The sequence below is a fragment of the Bicyclus anynana genome, chromosome 12 (assembly GCF_947172395.1).
Source record: "Bicyclus anynana chromosome 12, ilBicAnyn1.1, whole genome shotgun sequence".
Lineage (NCBI taxonomy): Eukaryota > Metazoa > Arthropoda > Insecta > Lepidoptera > Nymphalidae > Bicyclus > Bicyclus anynana.
In genome coordinates, this window is record NC_069094.1 from 7,874,145 (window position 1) to 7,890,164 (window position 16,020).

At 37.2% G+C, this 16,020-nt stretch overlaps 1 protein-coding gene across 3 annotated transcripts in view; it reads left to right on the forward strand.

The window, feature by feature from the left end:
* LOC112042854 (intermembrane lipid transfer protein Vps13) overlaps positions 1 to 16,020 on the forward strand; it is a 58,952-nt gene that overhangs the window by 15,656 nt on the left and 27,276 nt on the right. For all 3 annotated transcript variants that reach the window (XM_024078029.2, XM_024078028.2, XM_024078030.2), the window contains exons 17-33: positions 707 to 857; positions 1,375 to 1,658; positions 3,152 to 3,289; positions 3,979 to 4,081; positions 5,011 to 5,243; positions 5,644 to 5,799; positions 6,290 to 6,529; positions 7,119 to 7,337; positions 8,139 to 8,411; positions 8,600 to 8,766; positions 9,310 to 9,449; positions 10,167 to 10,333; positions 10,986 to 11,129; positions 11,986 to 12,208; positions 12,961 to 13,107; positions 14,042 to 14,235; positions 15,516 to 15,653. In XM_024078029.2, coding sequence (XP_023933797.2) covers positions 707 to 857; positions 1,375 to 1,658; positions 3,152 to 3,289; positions 3,979 to 4,081; positions 5,011 to 5,243; positions 5,644 to 5,799; positions 6,290 to 6,529; positions 7,119 to 7,337; positions 8,139 to 8,411; positions 8,600 to 8,766; positions 9,310 to 9,449; positions 10,167 to 10,333; positions 10,986 to 11,129; positions 11,986 to 12,208; positions 12,961 to 13,107; positions 14,042 to 14,235; positions 15,516 to 15,653 — 3,117 coding nt within the window. The remainder of the gene's footprint in view (positions 1 to 706; positions 858 to 1,374; positions 1,659 to 3,151; positions 3,290 to 3,978; positions 4,082 to 5,010; positions 5,244 to 5,643; positions 5,800 to 6,289; positions 6,530 to 7,118; positions 7,338 to 8,138; positions 8,412 to 8,599; positions 8,767 to 9,309; positions 9,450 to 10,166; positions 10,334 to 10,985; positions 11,130 to 11,985; positions 12,209 to 12,960; positions 13,108 to 14,041; positions 14,236 to 15,515; positions 15,654 to 16,020) is intronic.

The following is a 16,020-nucleotide window of genomic DNA, read 5'->3' on the forward strand; positions in this document are numbered from 1 at the left end:
TAGCGCCAGACGATGACTGCGGTGCGGTAAAGCAAAACTTTTGCCACATTCCATTTAGCAGTGAATAATTCCACTTAGACATCGTTACACCAGTGTAAACTTAATTATAATTTTAGTTAGTCATACAATTATTCTTCTTTCATACATATTTTTACGTACCTATATGATTACTACTACAGTTGGTTGTTTGTATGATATTTAGTTTATATATCTACAGTGTTTTTAACTGTGACTATTTATGGTGATTATCCTATTTACAGATATTTATGTGTTATATTATTTTAGGGTTATGGTTAGAATAGATAAGATAGACTGTAGTTTTTGGATCTCTTACTTTATAATATGACTGGAATTAATCCTCCGACTATACTCAAAATTCTTATGTACCTACAATCAGTTATCAGTTATTGTACCTAATTACCAAAGTATTTGCAAGGTAACAATAACGACAATTAGAAAAAAATGTTAATTAATCTCAATCTACCAAAATCTGATTCCCCACTTTGTTGTTATTGCATTTGAATAAATATAAAACATTGTAATTTTAGTTTATATATCTTGTTTCTAATTAGAATCATAATTAAGCTGGTAATATTAAAAGTAATACCATCATTGGCCAGTAGATTGATTACATGTATGTTTACATTTTATTGATATCTATGTTTTTGATATTCCGATACTGATAAAGTTCTGGTATAATTTTCAGCCAAGTGATTCAAAGGCATCGAGCCTTTCCCTGTTGAAATATCTGGACCCGGCGGAGAAGCAAAAGAGAGACACCGCAAGATCTAAACAAAGGAAAGAAAGCGAACAAACGGTGCAATTAACTGAAGTCGAAGCATTCTTTATTATGAAAGGTACTATAGTTTGATAATGTCAACGTCAGTCAATGAATGAGATGTCATTGTCAAATATTATTATTATCTTATTTTGATAGGATGTGTCAAGTTAGTGTCAAATACTTATTATAACTGTCGCCTATCAGTTAGACTCAGATAATTTAATGAATTTTATGTCAAAAGGATACGAATTATTATCCAATTTATGGCGAATTTTCAACTCTGTATCATTCGTATAATTTGGGCCCGAGTTTGTATAGAGGCTGGGTTTCCATTAAACATAAGCAGACTTTGTGCATATGTAAATTTTATATTGTCTCCGTCTTGTCTTGTCTTATTCAGTTTTATCTATGTCTTGTTGTTTTGTTATAGTTTGTGTACGATTAAGAAATTATCTAAAATCTGATCTTCAGTGTGTACCTACTACGAAAATTTAATGTAGGCATTTACTTAAGATTTGTTTATTGTGGCGTTCTAAAATAAGGGATCCTGAAACACTACAACTTATAAAATTAAAAGATCCTTTCTTTTCCAGAACTGATAGTAAGCGTGAACCGCAAAACTTTACAAACCCCGCAGGAGTACGATAAGTTTTTGGTGTTCTCACTAAACCTGCTAGAAATAACGGCCACACAGAAAACGTTCACTCTAGAAGCGACCGTTAGACTCGGATCCGTTCAAATGCAGCACCACCGAGTGGGCCAGGAGATGATCAGTATGATAGAGACGCCAGAGCTGACCACAGACGTCAGCGTCGATAAATCGGTGACCACGGGGACTGTGGTCAACCAGTATTTGTTCGCTGTCACATATAGCAATGTAAGTTTATACCTTGCTTATAGCTTGCGTGAAGAGAAAAATACATATCGTCAATAGCGACGGAGTTCAAATATCGTTTTCTCTTTCGTTGCCTTGGGAGAGAAGCGGTGTTTTTGATTCAGCCGCTATTCGTCAACATTTTGTTTTTCTCTCATCTATATCTTAGACCTACTTTCGTAGAAACCTAATCAACCCTGTTTCTAACATTTCCATTTATATTTGCGAGATAAAAGTTACCTATGCTAAGAATTTTATTTGTGCTAACTGGGCATAGTTTATCTTACCAGTGTTAAGTGGAAAATGGACAAGGCACCAAGTGAGATTTTTCTGACGGTAACACGGCTAAAACTCACGTGATACAACGTCGGAGTATGCTCGACTAGTTTCGAACCCATACGGGGCCCTGAGTCATAAGCTGGCTCTTGATCAAAACTGACGTGAGTTTTAGTCGTGTTTCGTAATCAATTAATATGAATAACATTCACGATAGTTTAAATTCTAAAAACAGACTCACTTTCGTATTTATAATATCTAATATATAAAATTCTCGTGTCGCGGTGTTCGAACTTGAACTCCTCCGAAACGGCTCGACCGATTTTGATGAAATTTTTTGTGCATATTCAGTAGGTCTGAGAATCGGCCAACATCTATTTTTCAAACCCCTAAATCCTAGGATAGGGTAGTGGTAGGGTAGGGGTATGGTATAGGGATAGGGTAGGGGTAGGGTAGGGGTAGGGTAGGGGTAGGGTAGGGGTAGGGTAGGGGTAGGGTAGGGGTAGGGTAGGGGTAGGGTAGGGGTAGGGTAGGGGTAGGGTAGGGGTAGGGTAGGGGTAGGGTAGGGGTAGGGTAGGGGTAGGGTAGGGGTAGGGTAGGTGTAGGGTAGGGGTAGGGTAGGGGTAGGGTAGGGGTAGGGTAGGGGTAGGGTAGGGGTAGGGTAGGGGTAGGGTAGGGGTATGGTAGGGGTAGGGTAGGGGTAGGGTAGGGGTAGGGTAGGGGTAGGGTAGGGGTAGGGGTAGGGTAGGGGTAGGGTAGGGGTAGGGTAGGGGTAGGGTAGGGGTAGGGTAGGGGTAGGGTAGGGGTAGGGTAGGGGTAGGGTAGGGGTAGGGTATAGGTAGGGTAGGGTAGTGGTAGGGTAGGTTTATGGTATAGGGATAGGGTAGGGGTAGGGTAGTGGTAGGGTAGTTGTAGGGTAGTTGTAGGGTAGGGTAGGGTAGGGTAGGGGTAGAGTAGAGGTAGGGTAGGGGTAGGGTAGGGGTAGGGGTAGGAGTATGGTAGTGTAAGGTAGGGATAGGGAAGAAGTGCAAATAAATAAATTAATAAGTCAAAGCGAAGCTTGAGCGAGTCCGCTAGTTATTACTATAGATTTCATTTTTTATTACTATAGAATAATAGAATCTAAAATCATTCTCATTTCAGAACACAGAGAATAGGAAGATAATTTCTATAAAATCTATGTATTTTTCCGAACTGATTGGATATTTTTTTATTTTCAGGTCGATAAAAAATGTCCAGAGTTTCGAAGTCACTTTGGCTCTGTGGAACAGATGATCAAACTCGACTTTACAAGATTGAAACTTTTGTTGCATTTGGAAGGATTAAGGGAAATTTTAGTCGTAGTTAATGAGTATCAGGTAAATATTCTATTTGTTGTATATACTAATATACAACATTACTTTTATATACCTTTAACGTGTCTTAAGTTGTATTACGTAGCTTGAGTATTTTATTCTATATGTTTATAATGCCTGCACATCTTTAGATATGCAGACATATGTTAATTATTAAGTTTTATATTAATTAGTATATACTACTCGTAGTGTGAACATTACAGTAAATTATTTTATTTTTTATGACTGCAAGCTAACTTAATGAGAGCTTGAGTCTAAGATTATTATTGTGTATGAGATTATTAGTTTTAGAGCATATATAAACATGAATAAAGATTGAAACCTCATCTTTCTTCAAAGTAAAGTGGACTTAAGTTACGACTGTTTAAAGTTCACTTTAATCATTAGCAATCCATTTACGCCTCGCTGTTAAGCACGAGACTCCTCTCAGAATGAGATGGGGTAGGGGGCCAATAGTCTACCACGCTGGCCCAATGTGGATAGGCAGGCTTCACACACGTAAAATTCACTATTCTTTGAAGACATTTAAATTTTGAATGTTAATCCATGTTTATAAATACGGTCGATAAATATTTAGAAAATTTGCACAGTTTAGTCTTCTCTATTCGTTCTACACGCAAAGTTTCACTCTTCCTAATAAGATCCCAAGATATCGATGATATATTTAGATTATACGCTTAGATCTTTTTTAGACGAGGCTACAAGCTATTCAGAGCACAGTTGATAGATACGCCAATGCGGGACCTTTGGAAACTATTGCGGAAGATGAAGAGTTCTCCGTTGCCAAATCCAAAGGTAAATATCATTATATGTATTTGAAAAAACACTTATTGTCATGACAAATTTCTCTTTGCCCTCCAGAAACTATCCTTGGTCCCACATTCTTAACTTTGGTGCTATTGAGACCAGTAGAATGAACAATGTTTTTAACTTCCTAAACCAACACAGGGTTGTAATGAGTCAGGGTAGCCACTGCATTTTGCATTATTTCAATTTGCATGCTGCCTAAGTTAAATTAATAGTCAGGATTTATATAAATTATTATTAGTATGGTGGAAGAACCAGTCTCTTTTTACTCCAAAGCTGTGGTAGGTTTAATGAATTTGGTTGGAGTTCGTATATCTTTCCTGCCTCATTTGTCCAGTGGTTAGTCCATTTGGTTGGGGATCATGAGATCTTGTATTCGAATAGCTATAAAATACTGAGCTTTTCTTCCAAGAAATTTTCAGTAAAAATTCTCAGCCCAGAGTTGAAAAGTCAGTGGTGTCTTAACCTGTGCCTCGAGCATATTAAGCCTTCGATTGCGAATATTAAAATGTGATAGTGTTAGTTAAAGCGTCACACATTATGTACTTACTCGTGAATGGACGGAGTCCTAGCTCTATAGTTAGCCGTTTTTTTATCTATATTTTAAAGATGGTTGACCGTTAAAGTTAGCTGGATGCTAGCGGCTCGAGACCGTTTTGTTTGGAAGCCCATGCAAGAGGCCTATGTCCAGCAGTGGACGTCTATCGGCTGATAATGATGATGACGATGATGACTGTCAAAGTAGGCTCTTTGATTGTTGTCTTTATTGCTGAAGGTCGTGTCCTTGTCCTTGTCAATTGCATTGTCCTTGTTCTTCACAATTTTGTACCACTCATTTCGTACTCTGCTTTTCTGATAGCTACTCCATTTTTACTTTCACTTGGCTTTTTAAAACAGATAAAAATCATTATTTGCAGCAAGTACAGTAAAGCCATCGAGTCGCAAGCAAGTAGAGAGTATCCAACTGAAGATCATGGCAAAGATCGGTGCTGTGGAGATCGAGTTTGCGAACAACATCAGGCCGTTGTCCATAGTGAAGCTGCAAGGCGCCACCGCAGGGCTGATACTGAAGAGTTCCTACACTCAAGTGGACTGTACCGTTGCTTCTATTAAAGTGGAGGATTTGAACCCGTTGACGGTTCACAAAGAGGTCATTCTTATTCATTCTTAACGAAACGGTCATGTGTAGTGACTATGCAGTGCGTGTATATAACTTCGCGTATTTAATATAAAAGTTTAGTGCATAGATTTGTTGCATTGTCTCAGTCCGTAAAAAGATTCGTAAAGTTGTTGTAAGTCAAATAAAGCATACAATATTAGATAAATAAAATTGGCAAGATATTATTCTATTATCTGATGATCAGTAATCTGTCACCAGAAAATACTATATAGGGCCAAAAACTATGAACCTGTGAAAAAAACCGGTCGTTATTTTGCAAAACAAACTAAAAAGGCGACAACAGTAACCAGGCCAAATAAGTTTGTGGCACTATAACAGAATTATTTCTAATCAAAAAATTCTGTTATATTATTTATCTTATTATTTACAGATACTAAAAGTGCTAGGCGGTGACGTCATTAACGTTCAGATAGTGATGTACAATCTCGACCAGTTCCCCACCGCCAGCGATGTTAATATGTCGATAGACGCGCAAATAAACTGTCTTCGCATTGTGTTCCTCAACTGGTTCGTCTCTTCCATGCTGGTAAGTATAGAAAAATAACGGACTAAAGTTTGGCGACTAAATAAGAAGTCGCCCAGCACATTAAAAAAAATATATTAATGTTGGCTTAGCAAAACATCGATCAAGTAATCGAATATTTTGTGCAACGTGTCTAAGCAACGTATCTATGTAATAAATACACGTGAGTGTATTACGGGTCAAATTTATAATTGTGTATAGTGCAAGTAATACACAAAATATGTTTATTGGTGTTGAATATTTTCGATGTGTGAGTTTATCTTGTACCCCTAAAAAAACAATTGTCAATGTTGTTGGTAAAGGCCTGCGAAGTGTTGCATTATTATATGGTATAGTTTTCAGGATGCGCACTATTCACAGAAATTATATAAATTTTTTACTCCAATACAGAATCGTACTAGGCCCCAGGCAGTGCCTTTTTACATCTAGGAAGTGCACTTACTGTTGGGACATTTGCATATTCCGTCTATTATTACTAATTTTCTCTTTGCAGGAATTCTTAAACAATTTCCAAACCGCTCAAGAGGCTATTATCGAAGCTTCGTCGCAAGCGGCGGATGCGGCCAGAGCGAATGTGCAGAGCGCGTACCAGACGTCGACCAAGCTAGCTCTGCGCGTACGTCTCGCCGCGCCTATCATCATAGTGCCGGAGAACTCGACCAGCTACAACGCCATGCTGGTGGACTTAGGCCGAATGAACCTTAACAACAAGTTCGTCGATATACAGGCTGTTGTGAGTATCTCTTCAAATATTCAATTCATCATCATCTGTCATCATTAGCCTATTTTAATGATTAAAACAAAGTCGGGAGGCCGGACTTCCATATAGAAGAAGGGATCTAGAATATAATGTTCCGAGGCTCATTGGCGAGGTTTCGATGATAATGTAGAGAGCACTACCAGATGTTAATGATAATGATCGGGAATATCGGGATTATTGATGGCTTGATTCTGCTCTCAAGGGCATGGGATGTAACTTTACCAAATCCTAACAGGCTGCTGCTTAGAATTTCTTGGAAGAAAGGAAAACTTAATAATATAGCATAGACTAACGACTGAAACTACTTGTACATAGAGGTTATTATAATAATAAGTGTAAGAATCTGCCATGCTAAGTTACTAAGAATCTATTGTTTCACAACGTAACTGTCGAAGCATCGGTTGATCCTGATGAAGCTCCATATTTCGCAGCTTTCGCAGTATTTTTATATCGATATCTGTGTTTGAATTGAGTTTTTTTTTTATAGAAGCTGGGTGCGATGTTGTAATGAAGTCGAGATTTCGCGGTAATAGCGAAATATAATTATTTTTCATTGTAACAGGATGTGGATAACAAGGTGACAGTAGACGAGCTGACGCTAGACTTGGAAGACATGAAGGTATCCTGTGTAACGCTGAAAGAAGACAATGTCCAGGGCTTGGTGCACGAACGGAAACTGTTGCGTCCAACGAGCTTTAAGCTCTTCGTAAAGCGCAGTCTCTCCCCCTGGTACGAGAGTCTACCCGATTTGGACATATCTGGACGGATGAAAACTATTGCTGTAAGTTTTTTATTTTATTTAGAAGTTTTTACTTTTATGTTTCGAATTAAAACTTTTCTTTACGCACTTGGGGAGCAAGCTGGTCAATGCGCTATAAAAAATGTAAACGGGCGAGGCTAAAGATGCGTGCTGCCATCTATAGGCATAGTGAAACAGTGTTTGTTGTTTTGAACTACCAGTAGATGGCATTCTTAGTGAACTCTGAAACAATCCCTTTTTGTACACTTAAAGAACCTGTTGCGATGATGCCTGGGGGCTCGTAGATGGCGTTTTGTATTATTTATCTTGAAATAAGACTTACTTTAGTAGTGTGGTCTAAAGATATTTGACTTGAGCATATTTTTATTGAAACAAAGATTATTTACATTCATAGCAAGTAGGCCTAAAATGCACCCAACATATTTTGAGAGAAAGACAAATGTCACCAATAGTGGCAGAATCGAGAATATCGTTCTTTATTGTGATAGGACGAATGAGGGAGTGATACTTTAACTCCGCTGCTATTGGACGACGATGTCTTTATCTTCACGTAGACACATTCAAGGCCTACTGGACATCGCATTTTCTGTTGAGTCCGATTGGTGTTGTAGCTTTAATTCTTCTTTTTTATCTCGGAGAATACGAAATAAATGAATTATTCCTTAAACACCTGCTTCTGTTCAACAGTCAGAAAAAGTATTATTTTTTCATATAAAAAAATTTAGTTTAAAGTTAAAGAGATTTTAACTTTTAACGTTTACAGTGTTTCATATTTTATGATATGATACTTATAATGATTTATATACTTTTCCATATCCTTAGATTTCAGTTGGGCACAGCGATTATAAGAGTATAATGAAAATCCTTAATGAAAACCTGCAAGAGGGTCAAAAAAAGACTGAAGAAACAAAACCCCAGCCCAGCGTGTCGAAAGCTACCTCAAAGGTCACTGTGAAAAGTCAGACGAGTAGGATCCAGACCAAATCGACAGTTGCTATAGTGACCCCTTCGAAAGAACAAACGAAAATGCCACGAACTACTATAAAGTTCTCGTTTACTATGGACAGTTTTGTCATAGACCTCATGAATGCTGCAGTGAGTAATTTTACACTTTTATTTCAATTTGATATATTCACTCATATAATAATATTACTATATTAATATAATTTTATGTCTATTTTTATTAAAACCCTATTAAAATAAACATCAAATCAACTGAGAAATGTTGTATGACGGATGTTTACAATAAATTCGATTTTCGTTTATATTTTATATTTTTTTAGACTGACGATTTAAATACAACGAAAGACGTGGATCTAGCCCGATTCTGTCTAGCACTGTTGTCAGTGAAAGGTCGCATGTACTCGGATGATTCGATGAACACTTCGGTATTGCTGGTGGACTGCACTCTCGACGACACCAGGCCTGGCAGGGGCGCTAAAATCACCAGGTAAGGTTTATATTTTATCTATAGTAAGCTCGTTTTAAACTGTCCCGTCGGGTTCGTCGTTATCGCCAACCGATCGCATTCCCCTATCTAACTCCCTACTTTTTACGGAAAGAAGTCGCGCCACCTAGCGTCGAAACGAGCAAACACGAGATCGAGTGACGTCATATCCGTCTCAGACTACTATTTCCTACAATAGTTTAATATAAAAACTGTTAATGGTTAGAGTTTATGAACAAGATACTCCAACGAGTTTATTTTTCATGAACTAATAAATGTATCGACTATCGATATAAGTTTATTTTATTGTTTCGATATATTGTTTTGTTCTTGTTTTATTGCTAATCGGCTACAGTGTCTATAAGTACAAGCGAGATTAACATAGGGAAATGATTAATAGCTTGACGAGCCAGTTAATAATAACCTTGAAACAGGGCAATCCAACAAAGAAAAAAACCAACAAAGGTTTTATCATATCAAAAAATAGCTCAACGTAGGTTTTAATTAGTATTTAAACAGTAAATATCGTTAGTAATTAATCACCAGGTATTTAGAGAGGAGACGCGAACAACATGAAGGAAACCGAAGCGAGTCGGATGACAGGATCGTCAACATAATGGAGACGCACGAGAAAATACGCAGCATGATCGATATTACTTACACTATGAAAAATGGTGACACTTTTGGTAAGATTTATACATCACGTATTTTCGTAAAAATAAAAACAAATTGTCGCATCTATTTTAAGGATTTTTGTCTATAAATTCATTAATTTTGAACAGTTAGTGATAATTTTCTTTTTATTTTCAACAACAACACTTTTTACATCAACTCATTAGGTGATGATTATTTGGAAAAGGTACAGTTTATTCAATTCACTAATCTGAGATTGTTTAAATTTTTTAAATAATAAAATAATCAATTGAACATCTTTATAACATAAAACCATAGTCAACTTACTCAATATTTATTTATTTCAGTAAGGCTTAGTTTTGTAAACTATGCAATTTCGAAACTTCAGTTATTATAGACCTACATAGACATACTATATGTTTTTGAGTTATTATTATCAAAAACCTGAGGCCTAGTTTTAGGCTTGCTCATATTGAAGCTATATCACAATTTTCGTAAAAAATTAATTAAATTCAGAGAGCGGATTTGGTAAATTAGTCTACTATAGTCTGGCAACTTCGTTGATGACACTCCCATGATATGCGGGTGACGAGGGGAAAGACTGCGCAGGTGTGAAATCGTGCGTGCGGGGTGTGAAGTCGTTGGTTTTTCATTCATCGCTACACGCCCCCCGGCCCGCGCGGTCCATCGGGTATGTTACAAACGAAGTTGCCGAGCTATAAAATGTAGTCTCGTACATATTCCAAACTAAAAATATACATTCTTTACAGTTGACATGAGAATATTTAGCTTCAACTTAATCCTCGCCATGGATTTCCTGAACAAGATTGCTGAGTTTATGACTACGGGCTTGAGTGACGCACCAACTGTGTCCACAACCAAAGAAGATATCAAAGCTGTGAAATTGTCGGGTGACAAATCGGGCGACAGCGTAACCGTAAGAAACTTAAAATATATATCTGATCATAGTTTAAATTTATCTTTTTCATCACTTTATATCAAGTAATTATTTATTGATTCTTTGATATCATTATTGCTACGCTAACATCTCGGAGTTTAAAAGTAGCAGTGTTCATTCGCCCATCTCAGTAAAAATAGTCCTATAATCTTAATTAGTTAACATCGTTACATTGCCAATTGTACAGATGGAATGTATTTTTCTGATGAATTTTAAGGCACATAAAGCTATAGTCTCTGAAATGTCTCTACGAGTTGTAAAATGCTTAAGAAGGCTTAATGACAGTGGTGTTGGAAAAGTGAAACAAAAATTATAAACGTAAGACACTCATGAGATCAGTGTAGCATATGCCCATATTGTGGGCGCCTAATTAGAAGCCAAGGCAATTTTACTTAACATCATAAGGCGTAATAAGAAAATCTAAAAAAAAAAATGTCTAAGCCACTCTCCCATCGCGATGAAAGAGATATTGATAGAGACAAACGTAGATAAATTTGTCTCGCGAGATCCACTGGTGGCCAATTTGCTCAAAATGTTAGCATGAAAAAATAAACGAAAGCAAAATCATCCAACCTATTTAAATAAAACTGAATAGCGTACCAGATAAATTATATTTACATTAAAATTATAGAAAAAGAAAGTGTCGGTGGTGTCAGCGCCCGTGGCAGCGGAACAGAAGCTGGCGATGATGACGGTCAACATAAAGATCGAGCAACCCGACATCATCCTGGTCGAGTCGCTGGAGCAGAAGGAATGCGACGCTCTTGTCCTGAATGTAAGTGACAGTTTGCTTCTTCTTCGTGGTTACCTCCTTAGTGCCTAAATGAGAAAGACTTGATCACTATGAACCACATAAGAAGGTTCAGAGTCATTTAGTGGGCGATGGGGCGAATCAAGATTTATATGTATTGTGATCGAATCAGAAATGAGAATATCCGTAAAAGAACTAAAGTCAACGATTTGCGAACATGATGTGGCAATGGGCGGGTCACATAGTTTGTTGGGTCGGTTGGTGTCCCAAGCTACTCGAATGGCGACTTTGCACCGTATAAAGCGGTATTGGACGACCCCCACTTTGTGGACCGATGACATTATGCCAATTACAGCATGTCTATCTTTTAAAGTTAGTTTTAGCTTAAAGGATTCGTCTACTTGAATGAAGTCGCGTGTGTCCGTTAGTAAATCCTCAGATACACGACTCGCTTGGACGCCCCAACGAAGTCCCGAAGTTACCCAAGTAGTGTAGAGAGGCGCTTTTGTTCGTACCTCGGATGATTTCAACTCCTTTGTCTCAAAAACCGTAACAATTAGAAATCGTACCCAAATTCACGAACAAAATTGTCTGTCATTTACAAAACTAGCTTAGATTTGGTATATACGAGTATATCATATACTAAACCAGAAGTTTTTGTCCGTTTTTTACACCATTCAACTACAGCCAGGTATTTTTACGGAGCTCTTTATCCGATGAACACGATTACAACTATGAATTATCGATTCTATTGAGAGAGTTTTTATAATCGCATTAGATCGTTGATATACTTTGTCAGAAAAGTAACGTCAAGCGAGGCAGGTACTTATCTAATTAGTCTGAGATATATATAAACTATATCAGAAGACATTGTCGTCAGATGGAGATGCGGCTGAAGCTGCGCAAGACGAGCGAGCGCATGGTGGCGGACGGCGCGGTGTCGAGCCTGCAGGTGACGGTGCGGCGGCTCGGCGCGCAGGCCGGGGCTGCGCCGCGCTACCTGCTGGCGCCCGCGCACCTGTCGCTGGCGCTGTCGCAGCCGCCCGCGCAGGGCATGCACCTGGACATCGCGCTCACCGACATCAAGATCACTGTGTCGCCAGGTCATCATCATCATCATATCAGCCGATGGAAGTCCACTGCAGAACTTTTGTGGGGACTTTCAAACGCCACGATCCTGAGCCGTCTACATCCTCATCCATTCCTTGCGACTCGCCACCGTCAATTGTCCACCAGGTGGAGGGTCGATCAACACTGCGCTTTCTAGTGTTGGGTTCCTTCCTATTCCAATACCTCGGGACCTCTTTGTACTGTGCCTCGACCATTTGCAACTCGTTGAGCTATGTCAGTAACTTTGGTTAGTATGCGGACCTCTTCATTTCTAATTCGTACACGCAGAGATACTCAAAGCATAGCTCGTTCCATAGCACGCTGTGTGAGTCCGGAGTGGACTGGACTATTTCTTATGAGGCCCATAGTTAGCGACCAAGTAGCCAGGTCACGCGCAGATAAATACTTCCATCTCTGATATAAATCATTAACAGCATCTTTAAATAAACTGGGCCTAGGATCCGCCAATGACATATCTCGTCTAGAAAGGTGAAGTCGAAAACATCGCTTCCTCTTTCGCCGCTGCAACAAAAGACAGCTATATTTTTCAATTTATTTCACCGCTGTTGGTCGAAAATATGTCTCACTCCCCAGAAATATCTCGTGGCTTATTATCATTGTCATTTTATGCTTACTGGTAATTTTTGTATTTGTAATTTGACATAAAGTAAAAATATGACAATAAATGCAGTTAAACTGTATCACACGTATCCTAAAAAAATAAAAATGTACTTTTTTACCACAGAAACAATTGCACTATTGAACCGTGTGCTGGCGACTGTAACGAGCCGCGAGGAGGACTCCGTAGAGCAAGAGAACAAAACTATATTCTACAACAAACTGTGGGACATAACGCCATTCAAACCCACCTCGTACTGGTTTTTAAAGACAGGTAATAATATTTTCACAATCTTCATTTATAAATGACTGTAATGCTATTTTTACATATAGGAATAATGCTATTTCTTCTTTAATTGTTGCTTAAAGTAACGGACTTATTAAAAACAGACGCACAAACACTTAATTGTGAAAGAACAGAATTAACCGATGACATGTACTAGTAGCAAATACTTATATGAATTTTCTTAACATAAAAAAAGATTTAGACAATGATTTCGTATTCAAATAGTAGTATTTACAGAACTTAGTATTGTTGATATAATAATAAGATGAATACTCACTGAAAAATATGAAACTCCGTCTTTTTTTACCACCCAAGACGTATGGTTTTTGTATTTTCAAACGAGCACGACGGCATACCTTCAGAGTTTTCAAATGTACTGTAGTACTTGAAAATACTTGAAAAGTCCACTAGTTAGAATGCTTTTTGTGATTGATGATTTTGCGTCCATTTTTACAAGTGTACAATACTTAAATTGCTTATTATATCACACTAATATTATAAAAGGCAAAGTTTGTGTGTGTGTGTGTGTGTGTGTAAGTGTGTATGTTTCTTCCTCCTTTGTGCTGCGACAACTGAAGCGATTTAGCTGAAATTTGAAATGGAAATAGATTCTGCTCCTGATACATAGGTTACTTTTCATCCCGGAAAAATCCATGGTTCCTGCGGGATTTGTGAAAAACTGAATTCTCCACCAAAGGATGTGAGCGTCCGCTAGTTCAATAGACCATTTGACTGAATCTACCTGAACTTAATTACTAATAGTATTTAACTATGTAATTACTAAATGATTGTTTTCTTTCAAAAGTTTTATTGCACTCGAGTTTTAATAACTCCTATTACTCGACTGTTTCTTAATTGAGTGTGTCCCAGAATACTCGTGTATTTAAAGTTACTTTTATATTTCCATTTTCATCCTTTTTAGAGGAAGCTGAAGAAGCTATCGATTTAGAAGAAGCAACAAGTCCAGAAGTCGTAACCCCGCCAGTGGGAGAGATATGTCTCATGTCAAGTCCGTCTATTGTCTTGGCTCTAGAAATGGAGATCGGAAATGAAACAATACCAGTACTCGTTATGCAAGCTTCCTTGACAGGACAAGCTAAAGATTGGAGTTCTGATGTAAGTAATTATGCATTTTGTTATCCATATCCATTTTTTGAAGCTCGCTTAGTTAATAATGTCTGAATGTCTGAAATATCCATATACAATAAATATGTGGATATTTCAGACATTTGTAATTATTGTAAAAGTTGATGGCATAGAGCTATTAAAATAAGTGTTATCATCATAGAAATGTCATCTACCTATATATACTACACCCTTTCTTGATGAATACTGTTTACTAACAAATAAATTAGAAATGAAGGTAGAGAACGCATGTCATTTCATAACTTATTTATTTTAAATTATGTATTGCTTATTCATAAAATGTTATATAAAATATATTAATCATATCTGATTGTTCTAGGCTAAGAACAAGTTAATTATAATTAATATTAGGTGTGAAATGACTAGTGATTTATACCCTCATTTTTAATTTGTTTGTTGGTAAACAGTACTCATCAAGATAGGCTGTAGTATACTTTAAGATATCCACTAAGGGTAGGCACCAGATGAAATTTGCTACATAAAATCTTAATTTCGTATATGTCAACTAACATATGTCAAAGTTACTGAATTAGCCAGCTGGTAGGGCTCTTAAATACATAGCTTTTGTCATAGTTACTTTCTTATTATGCACAAAGCTAATAGTAAGCTTCTGTATGCTTTAATATATTAAAATTAAATAATTTAATGCTTTAAATATTCTGTATGTTTTAAGTCACGTGGCAAATATTCTGACAGACCTAAGTTTGCGCGTTAGACCTAGAATCAAATGTAGAATTTGCACGCCGCAAAATAACTTCCTTTTTAACCGACTTCAAAAAGGAGGAGGTTCTCAATTCGGTCGGTATTTTTTTTTTTTTTTTTTTTTTTTTTTTTTTTTTTTTTTTTTTTTTTTTTTTTTTTTATGTATGTACACCGATTACTCAAAGACGCCTGGACCGATTTCAAAAATTCTTTTTTTGTTTGAAACTGTATAGTCCCCATTTGGTCCCATTGCCATCATGTCCAGATCTGATGATGGAATCCTGGAGAAATTGAGGAGAACTTTCGAAAATTATATGGGTGTCTAGTGTGTTCATATACTGTTCCATTTAGTACTTTTAAGCACTACAATTTCATGAAGGTTTAAAATCGATCTGATGATGGAGCCATAAATCAGACGAGGGAACTCCTCGGCGATTTACAGCAGTTACCTTGTGTTTGGGCTTGATTAATTTGTTTAGCTATGTAATTAGTTTTATACATAACACCTGCTTTAATTCCATAATCTACAATATTTTTTTGTTTAACAGTTCTACATGGAATCCACGTGGGCAATGCAAGTATCGTACTACAACATAGGTCGCGCCATGTGGGAACCTCTGATAGAGCCTGTGGAGATACTGAAGGACTCCCAGTATAAACATGTACCGTGGGAGCTTAGGATGGAGGTAAATTAATAAATATTCATATTTTTTTATGTTTTTTGGCGTTCTTTAATTTTTGGGATTCATGTAGGCATTACAGTCCAATTGAGAGTATACACGTGATTGAGCTATTTAAGTACAACTTTTAAAATTTTATTTATTCGTTCGTTCGTCGAACGTGGTAAAAGATTTTTCAAAATGGGTTCACTAGATCCGGAGATTAATACAAACTTTGCCTCTTTATAATATTAGTATAGAAAATGATGTCGAGCAATAGTGACGATATCAAAATTACGAGTATTGCTGTCTAGAAAATATTGCACACTATTTCGTTGCGATGGGACGAGTCATCGCGTCCGTAAGTTGACGCATTCTAGTTTTACTGGTCTTT